Source organism: Ostrea edulis, chromosome 7, assembly GCF_947568905.1.
Source record: "Ostrea edulis chromosome 7, xbOstEdul1.1, whole genome shotgun sequence".
In the NCBI taxonomy this organism is placed as follows: domain Eukaryota; kingdom Metazoa; phylum Mollusca; class Bivalvia; order Ostreida; family Ostreidae; genus Ostrea; species Ostrea edulis.
Window position 1 is genome coordinate 36815189 of NC_079170.1, and position 18375 is coordinate 36833563.

Sequence of the window (18375 nt, forward strand, 5' to 3'; positions counted from 1 at the left end):
ATCTGTCGGAAGATTTTTGTTAATTCAATCATTCAGTATTTCGGTTGGTTTACTAAGAGCAAATCTGTTATCGATATTATCTATTTTATTACCAGAAGACATTTAGATGTTGCTATTCAAGTTCATTAAAACAATATGCTAAATAGAAAAAAGCTATGTAAAAATAATTAGAATAAGGATAATAAATGCAAAGAATATGCTTAAGGTTGATCTATTCAAATATATGACACCGGAAGTTAAATATTTAGACATCGACTGTCAGGTGATAAGAGTCTAAAAGAGGTGGAGATGGAGAGACAGCTTGAAAAACATCTCGAAGAAACGTAAGATGTGTATAATTTCAAATTGAAAGAACGAATTTCTATAGACACGAATATTATCAAGTTTGGGAAAGACAATGCGGCAATTGTACACAAAGGTACTTCAATGATAAAATAGCAATATTTCCTGAGCTGAAGATACCATTTTACTTATGTTTTTAATACTCCGAATAGAGAGTAAAGGAGAGAATAGTTTATTTTGTTTTTTTATTCAAATGTCTGTGATTGCATCACAGAATGCAACCAAGAATGAAGAGAAAACACACTCTTACAACACATTGTTTATGCGAGTTATTGTTCTTGCGCTAGTCAGAGAGAGGGAGAAATAGTTCCCCATACCGAGCTTTAAAAATGCACTTTAAAAACTTATTTTCTGATCAGATCACAATCTCCTTGCATGTATATTAACTAGTTAAATAAGTTTTTTTTTGTTTTTTGTTGTTGTTGTTTTAGGCCTTAAACTGTAATCGTTTGCATTCATGTTGGTGATTACATGTACATCATTTTGAAACAAAACATCACTGTTTTAAGTCTATTTTAAAGATTTAGGGCTCTTATCTTATATTGCTCTTTGTTGTTGCGTATTTGTAATCGAAAAATGATCGATTACTGAAAACACAACTTGAACCTTGGATCACTGCTTTACAAGTCACGTGCACTAGTCATGGTCCAGCTGCCACCTTTACTACGTCGTTGTTGGAGAGTTAATGTAATGATTATGGTATTGTATTGCAGATGTCGTGTCCCTGGTATAAGTGGTGCCCTCTGTGCAGACAACAATGGCCTCTGTTTAGCAGGTATCTGTTGTTTCATGGCTTTGATTAATAAAAATATATGTTTTACGGCATGACCGTATTTGAGGGTGAAGCAAACACATTTTGGCATTAGTATCTATATCCAAAACAGAACAAAAACAACCCGAAGTTAGCACGAGGACGGAGCTGTATCAAAGCATCCTAATTTTGGATATTTGATCCGCCTATATATTGAACGCGGGAAATATAACGCAATTGATGTAAACAGTACATTGTGATGTCATATTCAGCGTCGTTACTTAGCAAATTACAAACATAGCGTCTGAACCACAACAACAAACATGGCATTAATGGTGGAGTGATTATATATAATTAAGAAAATAAGATTTACATGCTTTTTACGAATTTTATGTAACATCTCAAAACGACGTGAACTAGGGTAGACGAGATTCAAAATGGAGAAATACATGTCCACGCGATAGTATTCGAACGGCATTAGTAACAAAATTTTCAAGTTCTATAGGTATGGTTTAATTTTTCATTGTTTTCCTATATTTTCCTTTTAAACATGTAAATACGTGTTACCTATAGGGAGAGCCCCGCTTGCCCTCTATTAATGGCATGCTCCTTGTGTGTTATAGCAATCGCTTGTTGCAGGTAATTAAATTACATTTTATTTAATGGATGAAAACTTTTGCAGTTTATCAGGATTATTTACTACAAAATGAAGTAATGTAAAGTGTACTATATATTTTAGGGAAGAACTGATAATTGAATTAAAATTTCAAATGAAATATATATGTAAGACTCTAAAGTGCGATGGTTGCTCCAAAGTGCGATGGTCACGCCAAATTGCGATGGTCTGCGCCAAAGTGCGATGGTTTGTTAACATTACGGATGCCAAAGTGTGATGGTCACACCAAAGTGCGATGGTCACTCCAAAGTCCGATGGTGCAGAGTTCAGTAACGTTTGTGACATCATTCTCAACGTCTTTCAAAATGAAACCGAATAAATGCAACACGGACGACAGCAACGGCAAGGTTTACACTGTTGAGGATAGTGAGAACGGCAAGATAAATTTGTTGTCAAACTCTCTACTTCGCCCAAACATTTTTTAATTCATGATCATTTATTACTTGTGGCGTACACGTAATAAAATCCTGGGGATATGCGATAATGCAAAACATTCTTCACGATTTCGCGCTGGAACACTTTGTGTTTATTAACACGACAACTAGATGGTAACGAAGTAAGTTGAACTTCTTATTTTTTATGCATGGATTTTGTACTGATATTTTAGTGAAACAACACACGGTTGGTACAGTCTGTACCAAAACACTGTGTCGTTTACAAAAACCAATGGATTTCGGCTTGTCACACCATCACACTTTGGCGTGTCAGACCATCGCACTTTGGCGCATGAGTGTGGACCATCGCACTTTGGCGTGTCACACCATCGGGGTTTGGCGCAGACCATTGGGGTTTGGCATGACCATCGCACTTTGGAGTCTTACATATATATGAAATATAAATAATAAAATATTTGTTTCTTTTTGGGTTGAATATAAGCCTGAATTTCTTTATTTAGTTCACCTAAGCTGAAAGTTCTGTGCATGTGTGCTTTTCAGATTTAAAATTTGTCTGTTATCAGTTTGTAAACTTTCCACATTTTCACTTCTGAAGAACCACAGGGTGCATCCTTTCGTGAGATGGATTTGGACCACCCCAATACGGAATATCGGAACCATTATTTCGTCTCCGATTCCGTCGTGGTTTTAATATTTAGTATGTCAAACGAGATCCCGTTTTCTGTGTTAACTTGGGCAACTTTCAGTAGACAAGCACTTGGTTATTGATATTCAATATCAGATATTGTGAGTTCAGGCACAGCCAAGTGTCGATTTTGAAAATTGAGGGATGGGGAGCAAATGGAGAAAAAAGGTGCCATTATATTGGTAGAAAATTTTTAATTTTTTTACCAAGAAAAGTAATTCTGCCCAAACCCCAAAATCGTAAACTCAAAGGGGGGGGGGGGGGGTTCTTCAGTACATGTACAAGTTCAATACCTGCATTTCTACTACCTCTCATCACCATTATAACAAGTAACCAGCTAATAAATCGATCTTTGCATGTACTAAATAACAAACATTGTATATTATAATACATGTAACGTAATAAGTACGTCACATGTCAAGAAAAAAACGGGGGGGGGGGGTTGGAAATGAGGGGGAAGGGGGGGGCTACATGTTGAGCACTGTATGTATGTATCTGGGGATCGATGCATAAATTGTGATTATTTATATCATTTCATAGCGGTTGGTTGTTTTATTGACATACGTACATAGAGGAAATAAACTTTTTATACACTGTATCTTCACTTTTAAACATCAGAAATTTAATCCAATAACTCATGTTTTTGGTACTAGGGTATTCACTTACAACATTCTGCAAAATAACTTACAAACCAGGTAGATATTTTTGTATCAGAAATGAGTCGTCTTTAGCCCCCACTGTTTTGTATACAAGAGTTGCCCAAGTGAAGCTTAATTTTCGTAACTTCTTTTTCTGAAGAGTTCCAAAATTTCTAGTTCCAATTCCCCGTATTTTCAAGAGAAGATAAATGCAATAACGTAATAAGGAATGTTAAAAAAAATAATCATCTCAAAATCTGTGAGACCAGAAATGCCATTACTTGCATTGACACTTCTTGATGTAAAGAAGATTTTCAAGTTGACCCAAAACATGATCCCCAGAGTCAGGGAGGAGAAACAGGGGGAAGGAGTTTGAAGTTTTAGTTTAATACAAAGTAATAAATGGGATAATTAAAACTACAATTTACATACAGTTGTAAAGGAAAGAAGAACCACTGTCTGGGGTACAATATGTGAAATGAATATGCAGGATTGCTTGTATAATGTTGACTGCATGACGTTTGTTTACGTCCTGCTCCTCAATAGTCATGGCCACAGAATTTAATGTTTTACATGGGAAATATTCAGGAGAGCAATGTGGTCCATGGGCCTAGCATGAGTGTGTTATTAATATGATGTACTTTGATCATTTGATAGCTCGAGGATGTAAACCTGAGTTTGCAGGGCAAGTAGCTAGTATTGCCCAACAAGCAGCTCAGCTTTATCCAAATGCTTCCACCACACCAGTCATCTCTATTGAGTCAGAAGGAGGGTAGGTATTGTAGAGAATCCAGAATAAAATGTACTCATCTGAGGGTAGATTAAATATCTGATGACAGGTATGCACAGACCATTGATTATCTGAAAGCAGGTATCATACAGAATAGATATCTGAGGGTAGGTATCACACAGGATATTAGATATCTGAAGGTATGTATCACATAGAATAGATATCTGTGACTTACACTAGGTATCACACAGTAGGTTAAATATCAGAGGGTAGGTATCGCACAGAATAGGTATTTGAGGTTATGTATCACAGAGAAGGCAGGATTTCATGTGCTCATCTGAGGGTATGTATCGCAGAGAAGGCAGGATTTCATGTGCTCATCTGAGGGTATGTATCACATAGAAGGCAGGATTTCATGTGCTCATATGAGGGTAGGTATCACATAGAAGGCAGGATTTCATGTGCTCATATGAGGGTAGGTATTGCTCAGAAGCTAGGATTTCATGTGCTCAACTGAGAGCAAATATTGCACAGAAGCCAGGATTTTATGTGCTCATATAAGGGTGTAAAATAATTATGATTCAGATTGATAATGACAGAAATTTTGTGAAGTAAAATAAACAGCTGTACAACTTAATTGCAGATTAATGAGATAACATAAATGAATAATTCTTGTTTGATTTATCACTAAAAAAAAATTTGAATATTGTTGTAGTATTAGCTTCAGACCAGTTAGATTTTTGTTTATGAGTTATGTCCCTTTAAAGATGACTTTCATGATAAGATTCTGCTTCCCATACTATCCCAGATGCTGTAACTTCTTATTTCTCAAGAGTGTTTTGATTAGCTTCTTTTTTTCTCAGGAATGCATATCTCAGGTAACTTCTTTTTTTCTCAGGAATGCATCTCAGGTAACTTCTTTTTTTTCCCAGAGGAGTGCTTTGATTAACCTTTTTCCTTTTTTTTTTCTTAGGAGCGTTTTGATTAAATCTGAAGATGACGTCACCATGGCTGTGTTTAAAACTCCATTATAGCACTGATCATCTGCAGACTGATGGACATTTATTTCTCATTACACACGTTTTTGTTCATATTTCACTTCCTTGATGTTCATTATGCTGATTTCATGTATAAAACTTAAAAGAATCTAGTGTTGTTTTATTAGAACAAAACTTTCTGATTCAGAATAACAGAAGTAGTTTGCTAAATCAAATAGTTTGTCTATTTTTTCTGACCCATCCATGATTTTCTCATTTACCTATACATCGACAGCTGCAGAAGTTCCTAACATTTTGACCAATGCATGGCGCTAATGGCTTTATCATTGAGAGTTCATCATGCCAATGCCTACTGTTACATGAGGCCTTTGTTTTTAAGGTTATAAATGTAACAGGAAAGGAGGAAATTCAACAGAACAGACTGGGATTCGATCCGAAGCCCCCTGAGTCTCTAAACAGGTGCTCTTTCAACGGAACTATCTGGTCACCAGCAATCGAACCCATCTGACTGCTACATTCCTCCCTCCGTATCAAATTGTCTTCAACCTTGAAGACACACAACCCAGATTCTGTTTGTCCCTGGCAGAACTTTCACATACAAGTCCAGGGCTGGTCAACAGCATCACAGTGTAACAGAGTAAGAGAAAATATAACAGACCAGACCGGGATTCGAACCCAGGCCCCCTGAATCTCTAGTCGGGTATTCTACTAACTGAGACATCTGCCCACCAGTGATTGAACCCGTCTGACCGCTACATAAACTAAAGACTCGTGACTTGCTTCTAATAGTGAAGGGTGGTCATTGCCTATGTTATACATCTTAGGTGTGACTCTGTGTCGGGATTGAGAATTGAACCCAGGGCCTACTGTGTGCTCTAACCACTAGACCATTGAGAGTGGTAAATCACTTCCTAAAACAAAACCGGGCTTTAATGGTCTGTTACTTGTGTTGTTCCACTGAATAATTGCATAAAGATGTTGGTATTCCGCCTCATCGCTTTGTTAAAGTGGAGGTGATACATGTATTTCTTTGGATTGGTCAATCTGTCAGAGTTTGGCTTCAGGAAGATCTCATTTGTCAGTGAGCTTTAGGAATATTAACTTTTGAGTGAGGGGGGAGGGGGGGTTGTCTCCAATTAAAGGACCATCCAATCCATGATCTTTTCATCAAAGGTCAATGGGTCACATAAGTAAGATATAAGTCGAACCAGATAGGTATTCGAATCGGGACCCCTGAATCTCTAGTCAGATGCTCTACTTGTACCAACTGAACTATCTGGCCACGGCCATCGAAAACCGTCTTTCCGCCACATTTATTTTATGCTTAAAACTAGCCAGGATCATGTATTTGTTTAAACAGGAAATCAACAGGGCCAGGTTTGGAGTGAAGAGAACCTATAGTTCATCGAGTACATGTGCCACCTCCACTTTTTTGACAACATTCATGGGCGATTGCCCCCCCCCCCCCCCCCCCCCCCCCCCCCCCCCCCCCCCCCCCCCCCCCCACCAACTCACTCATCACTTTATTTTATAATCGTATTGAATGAAAAAAATGCAAGCATGTACTTATTGTAGTAAAGGACGACCTCCACCCCCTACTTTTGGTTTTTGTCGAAATATGCTCATCTACAATGTACTTAACAAGAATTTTGGACAAATGTGAAGTCAACTTCTTGTTTGGAACACGAAGCTACGTGCTTGTAGTGTTCTTATTATGGAGAATCGTCTAACAAAGCAAATGCAAATAAATGTCTCCAGATTCATTGCCGTCGTATTCTAATGATCTTCACCAGGTGAGCGTGATCTCAGGTGAGGGAAGGGGGGGGGGGGGGGGGTCAAAATACCTCCTCCGTCATCACGGTATCAATTGAACGATGATTTATTCTTCTTCATGTTTATTGCTTTTTCACTATGCAAGTCAAACATTCAATGAAATTCAATACAAGCCAAGAAAGAGTATGTTCTATTACGTGAATAAAATTACTCACGTGTTCATTGAAAGTAATTATCATAAAAAATCGTGGACATGATTATTTCTCATTCATTAATATCGGATTCAAACTATAAATTAAACTCGTCAAACATTTGTATTACAATAGGCATTAAGCTGACATATTGTACAAATTGTTCTCTGTTAAATGGCAGGTAAATGATGAGAATTTATAAATGACGAAATCATAAACGACTTCATCGGAAAGTAAAAACACGTTGTCTTGATTCTGAACAACGGTATTAGTTGCACAACACAATTTGTAAAACTAGGCGTCTAAGTTCTATTTCATCGATTTCCTCAGTGGCTCTGTTTCTTCTGAAAAAGAATATAAAGAGACAGTGAAAGAAATACCTTTAGCAGGTTACCATACTGATTGATGCTGGTTAAATGACATACTGATTGACGCTGGTTATATGACCTTGAAAAAGAGTCACATCACGCCGCAGAGCTATACGAAAACCTTATACAGTGTACCAAGGAAAAGGTTAACAACTTTACTGATGTAATCAATTCTGTTATATGATTTGTATTACCCCTGTCCTAGAGGCTAACACCCCCCCCCCCCTCAATTCCGTACGCATTGCCATGTCATTGAGGCTGAAATCCACACGCCAGGGGCCATGAAGTTGACGATTGTGTCAGCTGAGACTAACAGACACAAAATCTCCGTACACCGCTCAGTTTATATGCTGGATGAAGAAGAGTTCTGGAGACTTAAAGATTACTGTATTTATTTTTCACTATGTGATTACACGAGCCCTCCCCTGGACCTGAGGTCCAGGGACTATACGAGTATCACATCTCTGGTTATTACGGCACCGAGGGTTCTGTATTGTTATCAAGGTTACATAAGAACGATTCATGACTTTCATTGACCAGCATAATATCGGGCGTCTGATGAAGGAATAGTCGCTACCTATGAATAAGGGGGTATAGTACATTGTCGTAATGGCGGACCTCATTTTAAAACATGAATGGAAATATAGATATCAACAATATTTGTCTATTACATTTACTCGGAATTAATTGCGTAGCTCAGTAGGTTAGCTTATCGACTGCTGAACTGTAGGTCGCGGGTTTGAGTCCAGTAGGGTTTTAAATTTTTTTTCCAGATTACCTTCTACTATAAAACTGATTTTCAAAAACTAAATACAGTAAACTTGGAAGCTTTCAATTTCAAAATATTGTTATACTTATCCTCCACATTCCATCCATAAATTTCTCTGATGGAGTATTCCACCTTAAAGCTTTGGGGGTTGGCAGGACGCTTGGATAAAGAAGGGAATCAGGGACCTCGAGGTGGGGGAAGAAAACGCCTAAACTCTGCCGTCATAAATAGATTGTGTAATATTTTTCCAAAGTAAGGAATTCTAGGATTATCTAAGGTACATTATTTTCATAGGGTTTGTTCACGTGACCCCAGGACACCAAGTGATAGAGCAGGGACCAAGAAGTTCAAAATGTTGCACCCTCCCCGACCACAGGCACTCGACGTTTTAAATATCTCTAATAAAAAATTGTCTTCCTGTAAACATAATATATTGACAATAGGCCTATATGTTTACAGGAAGACATTTTTTTTATTATCGATATTTAAAACGTCGAGTGCCTGTGTCCCCGACATGTCCAACACCAATTTAAATGTGAATATCTGCATTCCATCCCTGAGATACCCAATGACAATTAAAAGAATGATCTGAGCACTATCGCAGACGTCACAGTAAATCTGTCACGTTAAGCTTTTTCTTCCGACCAATCATCAAATCAGCCATCGACTTTGCTATAATATGTTGCCAAGTTGTCATCGTGCTTTTTCAAAAAAAAAAATTATTTGGTACTATCTCTTTGGCTTGATATCAACACAAGTGTGTATTCCAAATCTAGACCAATGACATTCTTGCTAGTTTTCAGCCAATCGTTGCCATACTATGAATTGACCAAGCCTTACCTGTGCGCCGGGGTCGTTTGACATCCGGGTTATTTCTAATGTAGCAGTACGTTATGACGAGAATGATGAGGAGCACGACACAGATACAACCCGCCGTGAGGATTCCGTAAATAAGGTTATCCATCTGACCCTTTGCAAACTCGGCCATCCAGGAAACGTTGTTGGAATCTAGCATTTATATAAAACACTCATCAGAATGTAAGCCTGGTCACATTGTAAATATCTAAGCCACACTATATGCTGCGTTTAGCATATATGGAGCGCCAAATTAACATAAACTCAAATAATTGAAGATATCTTCAATTATTTAAAGATATCATCAATTCATTTGATGCGCGCAACAATTGAATTAAAGATATCTTCAAATAATTAATGATATCTTCAATTCTGAATTATTGCGCGCATTAATTGAATTGATGATAGCATTAATTCTTCAGCTGAATTGATGCGCGCTTTAATTGAATTAATGATCTCTTCAAATGAATTAATGATATCAACAATTGAATTGATGCGCGCTACAATTCAATTAAAGAGAGCAATAATTGATATAATGCGCGCATTAAATCAATTGATGAGAGCAATAATTGAATTGATGCGCGCATTAATTCATTTGATGAGAGCAATAATTGATTTAATGCGCGTATTAATTCAATTATTGCTCTCTTCAATTGAATTAATAATATCTTTAATTCATTTGAAGAGAGCAATAATTCTTTTAGAGAGAGCAACTATATAATTAAAGATATCTTCAATTCAACATATCCACAATTGAATTAATGATATCTTTATTGAATTGTTGCTCTCTTTAAAAGAATTGATGCACGCATTAATTCCTTATACAAAAGCACTGTAAATGATTTAAAGATATCTTCAATTGAATTAAAGAGATCATCAAATTATTTATACCGAGCTCTAAATTAATTATTGCGAGCAATATTTCTACTAAATTGATGCTCTCATCAAATGAATTGAAGAGAGCAATAATTGAATTAATGCTCGCATCAAATCTATTATTGCTCTCATTAATTGAATTAATGCGCGCATCAATTGAATTGAAGAGAGCAATAATTGAATTAATGCGCGCATTAAATCAATTATTGCTCTCATTAATTCAATTGATGCGCGCATTAATTCAATTGATGAGAGCAGTAATTGAATTGAAGCGCGCATTAATTAATTTGATGAGAGCAATAATTGATTTAATGCGCGCATTAATTCAATTAAAGAGAGCAATAATAAAATTGATGATATCTTCAAATAATTAAAAATATCTTCAATTATTTGAGTTTATGTTAATTTGGCGCTCCATAAGCATATGTATTGAAAAAAGATGACTTGCAAAAACGGAGATATTGGGGTGGGATTTTTTTTAAATATTGTTTTCAATCAATTTATTAATTTCTTCGAAAGTTTTCCAAAATTTGAGGTATAGTTATTTCACATTACAGTACGGGAACAGCAGAGCAGAGACGAGGAGTCGTGGTATGTGACAAAGCATAGACAAATCTCTATGAGTCAACATGTCTGCTATCTTCTCGTAAATAAAAAACGGCAATACGTCGCAAGCATATGTTTACCAATGGACGATGATGTGAACTACTTTATATCATAATATAGTACATCTATAAATCTTAGTTTTATAACAGACCATGCAGTAGGATCGAGCGCGGGATATTGAAGTATTTCAAGCATAATATTAAGTACGCGGTTGTACTTTACACACATCATATCTTGAAAAATGCAGTTACCTTCGTTTGATTCCATCATCAAATCCTTGGGAATTCCAGGACACTCCGGGTAGATTTCAAACTTGAAATCGAAATCGTTAGAGGGTAGAGTAACAGACGAAGCCGTGACGACATTAACCATGAGAGTGTTGCCAGTAAAACAGGTAGTCTGCATCGTCTTGTCTGTAGCAGTTAGTGTTTTCTGAAGTAACATCAAAAAAGAATTTCACAGAAAAACGAAAAATTGGACAGCTTTCGTGGATTGAACTAATAAAAAATGAAAATAATTAATCGCGATTCATATGAGTTGTAAAACCGATGATACGCACACTGGTGATTAACTGTAAGTAGCTCTCTGGAAACAAGATGGATGTAGCTTGTGGACGGTATATGTGTAACCAGAGAGCTACAGTTCTGTGGCTAATTGACAATCTAATGCGTGACTAGAGAGCTACATGCAACTACTTGACGGTCTGCCTTAAAGTGCGATCCTTTCAAAGTTGCCAATGTATTTATTCTGTTTATTATATAATTCGCTGCATTCAATTACCTGGAAAAGCAACAACCGAGTCCTAATGTAGATATTAACTGCTTCGTTACTTAAAAAAGAAATTACACGGAAATCGTATATTATCTCAAATGATTACACCACAGTGAATCGCAGTTACAAATTGTTCTGTCCAGACGTCTTAATCAAATCTGTCAAACTAGTATTACCGAGCAATTCTAATATTGAATATAGCTTTTATTCATTCGTGGACTGCTCTCCAATTATATAAGGAGTAATATAAGAAATTGTCCATCATAATAAACTGTCTAGGAACTTGTAAACTTGTATATTGCTGGGGAAAAAACCCGCGTTTCTTACTCGCTCGTTGCATTTATATAGAGATGAATGACTGCTTATTACGAAATGCTTTAATCCCCTGTGGGTAACAGCTATACATAACGACGAAAAAAGATACATGTCTGTAACATATTTTTGTAAACCATATTGTATTGTATTATCACGATATAAAGTAGGCCCCTAATATTTTTGAGGGGGTCAATTCATTTTGGTGGTCTCAGTAAATCTGCTCGTGTGTTACTCCACTTCGCGGTTGAGTTGTAATGTTAATTTTCTTGTTCGTGGATGATTTAAATTCGTGTGCTATACTATGTCGATACCGCGAAAACGACTAAAAATATCCTCTCCCCGGAAAATATGTGATTTTATGGGAAATCATACTTCATAACCAGATTCATGACATCAGTTTTGATCATACCATTTCGTTTGTGACCATGCCGGAAAACTTAATCTCTATCCCATTCCTGTCTATTCGGATCTTCTCGGGCTTGACGCAGACTTTGTTCTCACAATTGGCGTTTTTGGTCACGGTAAATTTGGTGGCGCAGTTTCCTTTTGACACCTGACCCTCGGAGGTGAGGGTAAACTTCTTCCAAGAGTGCAGGGACCACCCTCTGCCGCACCCCCACACCTTGTTCTGGTAGTACTCGTAGAGTGGGGTCGGGTCTGCGTCATGCCATACTAGCCCGGTGTTGTTCATTGTAACTGGAAGGAAAAAGATTGATAATGCTGACAAAGAGGAATAACTCCAAGAAAAGACGAAGATTTTCATGTTCCAACTCATTTAGGTTGTACATAGAGATCTCAAGCCTTCCAGCATTATCTACACAGATCACTCAGATTAAAAAATAAACAAGTTTGTTCCCAATGTGTTTGAAAAATCGAGGTTTGTACTATATTTTTTTGTATGTTAGGACTTAGACTTCTGAATGCGGAAAGATAGCGACATTATATAATAACTAGTACTATCGAACTACAGCCTAAATACAACGACAACTTAAAAGCAATACTTCGCACTATGTACATGTATCCATAGTAACCAAGTATATGATAAATACTTTTACCAAATGCATATACACAGGGGCGGATACAGGAATTTTCGAAGAGGGGGGGGGGGTCTACTATTAATTTTGGTTTTCAAAGGGGGGTGGTTCCACCCTCAAAATATGTGATTTTTACATATTTTTTAAAAGCAATATTGTGTGACAAAGGGGGCCTGATTCCCGGGAACCCCCCCCCCCCCATTTGAATCCGTCACTAATACATATATAACAGAGTTTGAAAGAAGTGGAACACACGTTTAGAGTAACACACCTAATAGTACCCACCCCACCCCACCCCCAATCATATGCATGACCTTCGTCTGAAGGAACAATAGATTTTATTATCGTAGACCGCAGTCGGTATACACTTAGGAACTACACATGTAAAACATGAACTACTTAAAACATAATGTAAATCTTGCAGTATACCGGGTGGTTATATATATAAACATAAAATTTATAACGTGTCAGCTTGTATTTATGACAACTTTACTGCCACCCTGTGAACATCTTCGCAAGCCAAGCGTTTTTGGTCCGCTTCGCTCCCCACCGAAAACGCTTGGCTTGCGAAGATGCCCTGTGAATTGATTTTTATGTTTTTTATGACACATTGATACGTTTACTCTTGGAAGTTTTAGGGGAACTTTTCAGTATGTATAACGACTTACATTTAAGAACCATAGGACACTTTTACTTTTCACAGTTAATATTACCTGTGATTAATTTACTTTCTCATTTCACATAAAATCAAAATTCTGGCAGTAATTTTAGTTTTGGGAGGGGGGGGGGAATGATCTATAACATAGGTACACTTGTATACATGCACACGTGGGTGGGTACATGCCGGGTCAAGTCCACGCACGTGCCTCGGTGATTACCGGTAATGATAATAGTAAATGAGGCCTGCTCATTCTGATGCTGTGCATTAAGCATACAATATCTAGATAGAGAAATCATGTGCAAAATATTGACGTCATAATACCCAATTCTCTCTCTCTCTCTCTCTCTCTCTCTCTCTCTCTCTCTCTCTCTCTCTCTCTCTCTCTCTCATTTTGGATTAAATGGGAGAATAATGTATATTCTGACTATACATAAATCATTCGCGTCACTAGAACTATTAAATGTGTTATAACTTGTCATTGTATTATTCAATACATGTATATAATAGGTATATGTAACCAATATATCACAAATCTTTATAAATAATTGAATATATGAAAAAACAAGAAAAAAATTTAAATACTTACTGCGAATGTTTTTCATGCCCATGGGTGCCGTGCTGACCACGCCCACCGCAAAAGCGACAAATATCACGGTCTGAAGGTCCATGTTGTATCCACTGCAAAAATATCCTCCTACCGAGTCACGATCCTGCGGGAAGGGACACGCTGAAGGTCACCCGAGTCACAATAATGAGGGGGGAACTCCACCACTAAAATAGCGTAATTACCGCTGGATAACCACCGCCAGATGCTGTATGAGATCAAACATGTATCTATTGATGTTCAGCATATATACCGGGGGTACCTTACAAAAACCTGTCAGAGAGCAGTCACCGCGAGGAGGATTTCTATGATTTAAGCCCCAACGAACCATGTAGGCATAGGAGAACAATGGCATAAATCGATAGGTAACATGGGCAGAAGGTTGGAGAATTCGCTAGAGGGAATTTAAACTTTTCAAAGAGTAAGTATTAATCTGTCATTGATGTTTGCACTCTGGGTACTTAAAGGAGAGAAACGATCGTAATGCTGAATGAATTGCAAAAGTTATTGATTGTACATATTGAATTGAGCTGATATTGGTGACGTAAATTCCCATTTGAACTTTTTATTAATATTCTTTTTATTTTGTATCGGTCCTATTCACAATATGAATTAAAATGCGTCGTCAGCAAACCGTAGTAAAATGTAACCCAGTTTTATAAAGAAAATATTGAAATTTAAATCCAACAACTCGTGTATTCTACCAGTAAAAATTAATGCATTCGTGCTATTTCATGTCATGTAGTTTAATGAAACCCAAGAACTGATTAAGAGTAGCCTCCACAGCTGTAAACACTAGCGGTCGAGGAACAAAATGTTGGCCTGAATTTTTTTTAAATCCTCGTGTCATTGACGATAAATTTCAATGTCAGTATAGAAAGGTCAAGATTTGGCAGTCCAGGTAAGAAAAATTTCGCAAACACTGCATTCAACTTTTGAGAAGTAAATATGTCCGCTTTTCTAGAATAAAATACTTATTTTTCACGAAATTAAAATTAACTTACCTGAAATTAAAAATATCCAAATACACTTCTACAATTTCCAGCTGGTGCGTTCCCCTTTGCGATAAGGACTCGCTCGTTAATCTTCCCGTCCCCGTATCGTATTGGATTTACAGTACTGAATTCTTGATGATCATCCACTTACCTTTAGTAAAACGGCTAAAAATAGCGACTAACCGAACCTAGTCAGGGTAGTACTTGAATGTGACCCCATAGCGACTGGTTAAATGCTCTTAAGACATGAGGACTTTGATCTGTTTAAAAACCGTATCATGCACAAATGGATAAGCAAATACACTGATTGGAGTATTTTAATTTACATTAATTAAGATAACCTTAAACAAAATCAGGTCTATCTACAGATTGTTGGGAGATCAGTTTTGTTCAACATTTAATCCGGCGGTACGTCATTGTCCTCATCCGTAAGCACCAATATCGGCGATATCTCCGAAGTCTCCACGTCAGTCGAAGAGGTCGAGGAATATGGGAACCATAGAAATCTTATGTAGTCTAATCAGTGAACACCCCCCCCCCCCCTTCACCGATGAAGTGAGGAAATCGGCGGAACACCTGTTTCAAAATACATGTGATGTGTACTTTGTAATGACCAGCAAATTAAAGGTAAGTCGCTTTACTTTCTTAGATGTATATGATATAGGCCTATAGATGTTTGCTTTTACATGTACCAGGTAGTAATGCAATTCTGAAAAAGAATGTTCGCCTTATAGGGGCACCTGCTACATGTACAGGCAAGTTGAACTTCTCATTTCAAATATTTTTGTACAAAATGTGACTACATGTAAAAAAAAAAAAAAAAAAAAAAAAAAAAAAAAAGCAATATTACAATTTCGTCAATTTATTAGTGCTTATTGGGTATTTGTTGTCTGATCTTTCTCTTTTCACATATTGGTATAAAAAAATTGGTTTAAGTGCATCATACTCTACAGTAAGAAAACTTTCAAACATGCCTGATTTTTGTAAAAAAAAACAAAAACAAAAACAAAAAAAAAAAACCAAAAACAAAAAACCACACCTGTAAAAATGTACAAATTGGGACTCTTCAAAAGGAGGTAGAAAATTTGGTTTTCAGTTGTAAACATTAATTGTGTATTGTGTGCCTCGTCTGATGGTTATCCCGTAAGCAGTGACCGAAAATAATTGGTATATTGATGTTGGCATTAGGAACGTATATAGTTAAACATTATGGGGGATATAGGGTTACCTTGTGCTTCGCTGTGGCAACTTCTTTTTCTTTTCTTTCTTTCTTTTTTTGTTTTTGTTTTTTTGTTAAAAAGTTTAGCAAAACGCGGAATATATTTGGGTTTGTTTGTAACATTTAGTTCGGCATTGGTATCTGTAAAAGTCACTGAGCCGTGCAGTGAAATCTTTTATGATAATTCATAAAATTAAATAAATCATGAATCCTTTGGACTCAAATAAGACCCTATTGATAAGTGAAAGGTTGGTAGAACAAAATTACCATTGTATCATAGGCAGTGCCTGATCTTATTTTTAATTCTCTTTGAATTTTTACAAATACTGGAATTGAATACAATGTCTATATAACCTCGTGATTTTGAGATCTAAAGTTCAAGGGTCATTAATTTTTCTGTCTTTAAGTGGATGGGGGATACATTCTCTGAACATCTTTATGTGGTGAATCGTAAGATACAATGATCAATACCATATAATTTGGTTTCTATTTGACTGCATGACTTTATTATAAATAACAAGCTAGGAATGTTTTATTTTTAACCGAATAATTTCAAATTTAGACGTAATCATTTAGTTTTAGGGGTAATTATAAAATTAGTAGACCTATAGGATCAGTATGGGACATCACGCTGTATGATTTATATCAATATACAAATATAACACAGCAACAGAACCACTTACATCAATATATAAATATAAAACAGCAACAGAATCACTTACATCAATATATAACACAGCAACAGAACTGTACTGTCCGTAATTGTCGTGCTCTAGACACTCATAAGAGGAACACGTCTGTCCAATTCAACTCTTTAATTCTAAACTCCATAACTAAGCAATTTCACAAACCGCGTGGCTGAGGCTGTCAACATCAATTACTGACTTAATACTAAATATATAGCTTTCGCTGATAGAGCACATTCCTAAGTGTGGGAAAACATTTAATCTGAATTAACTATTTAAGATATAGACATTACAAGAACCACTTACATCAATATATAACACAGCAACACAATCACTTACATCAATATATAAATATAAAACAGCAACACAATCACTTACATCAATATTTAACACAGCAAAACAATCACTTACATCAATATATAACACAGCAACACAATCACTTACATCAATATATAACACAGCAAAACAATCACTTACATCAATATATAACACAGCAACAGAATCACTTACATCAATATATAACACAGCAACAGAATCACTTACATCAATATATAACACAGCAAAACAATCACTTACATCAATATACAAATATAACACAGCAACACAATCACTTACATCAATATATAAATATAACACAGCAACACAATCACTTACATCAATATATAACACAGCAAAACAATCACTTACATCAATATATAAATATAAAACAGCAACATAATGACTTACATCAATATATAACACAGCAAAACAATCACTTACATCAATATATAACACAGCAAAACAATCACTTACATCAATATATAAATATAAAACAGCAACATAATCACTTACATCAATATATAACACAGCAAAACAATCACTTACATCAATATATAACACAGCAAAACAATCACTTACATCAATATATAACACAGCAAAACAATCACTTACATCAATATATAAATATAAAACAGCAACATAATCACTTACATCAATATATAACACAGCAAAACAATCACTTACATCAATATATAACACAGCAAAACAATCACTTACATCAATATATAAATATAAAACAGCAACATAATCCGAATCGCTTACGGAAAACTATGCATCGTAAAATTTGAATCATACATGTATATTATAAATGAAAAGTCATATTAAGCAGTAATGGCATGCTTTCCCAATGATTACATAATGCTGCTATATAACCAATTTTACGGGAAGACTACTACGTAGATAGTTTTGCGGGGGGGGGGGGGGGGGGGGGGAATAATACACTACATCGGAAAGTCCCCATTCTGATGCAGTTCTCATCTGGTCATGTAATTAGAGGAGGAATGTTCTGGGCATTTGACTAATAAACAAATGAATAAACAAGAATGTTTGTGGGCTTAATTAAAAATAATAACTTTGGAATATTTATAGAACGGGTATTCTAAAGCAACACTGATGCAA

General features: G+C 36.2%; 2 protein-coding genes across 2 annotated transcripts; one reads left to right on the top strand and one right to left on the bottom strand.

Annotated features, from left to right (window-relative positions):
• The first annotated feature begins 204 nt into the window (after positions 1–204).
• On the top strand, positions 205–5362 carry LOC125655703 (ragulator complex protein LAMTOR5-like). The gene is made up of 4 exons (XM_048886138.2): positions 205–323; positions 1056–1117; positions 4145–4259; positions 5191–5362. Exons 1-4 carry the CDS (start codon positions 289–291, stop codon positions 5249–5251), a joined length of 273 nt encoding a protein of 90 aa, XP_048742095.1. The 5' UTR covers positions 205–288; the 3' UTR covers positions 5252–5362.
• A 1731-nt stretch (positions 5363–7093) lies between these two features.
• LOC125654033 (uncharacterized) lies at positions 7094–14154 on the bottom strand. Its single transcript, XM_048883780.2, has 5 exons — positions 14021–14154; positions 12149–12435; positions 10905–11085; positions 9157–9324; positions 7094–7523 (listed from the first exon to the last, which is right to left on the bottom strand). The coding sequence occupies exons 1-5, from the start codon at positions 14100–14102 to the stop codon at positions 7489–7491; spliced, it is 753 nt and encodes a 250-aa protein (XP_048739737.2). The 5' UTR covers positions 14103–14154; the 3' UTR covers positions 7094–7488.
• Positions 14155–18375: the final 4221 nt, after the last annotated feature.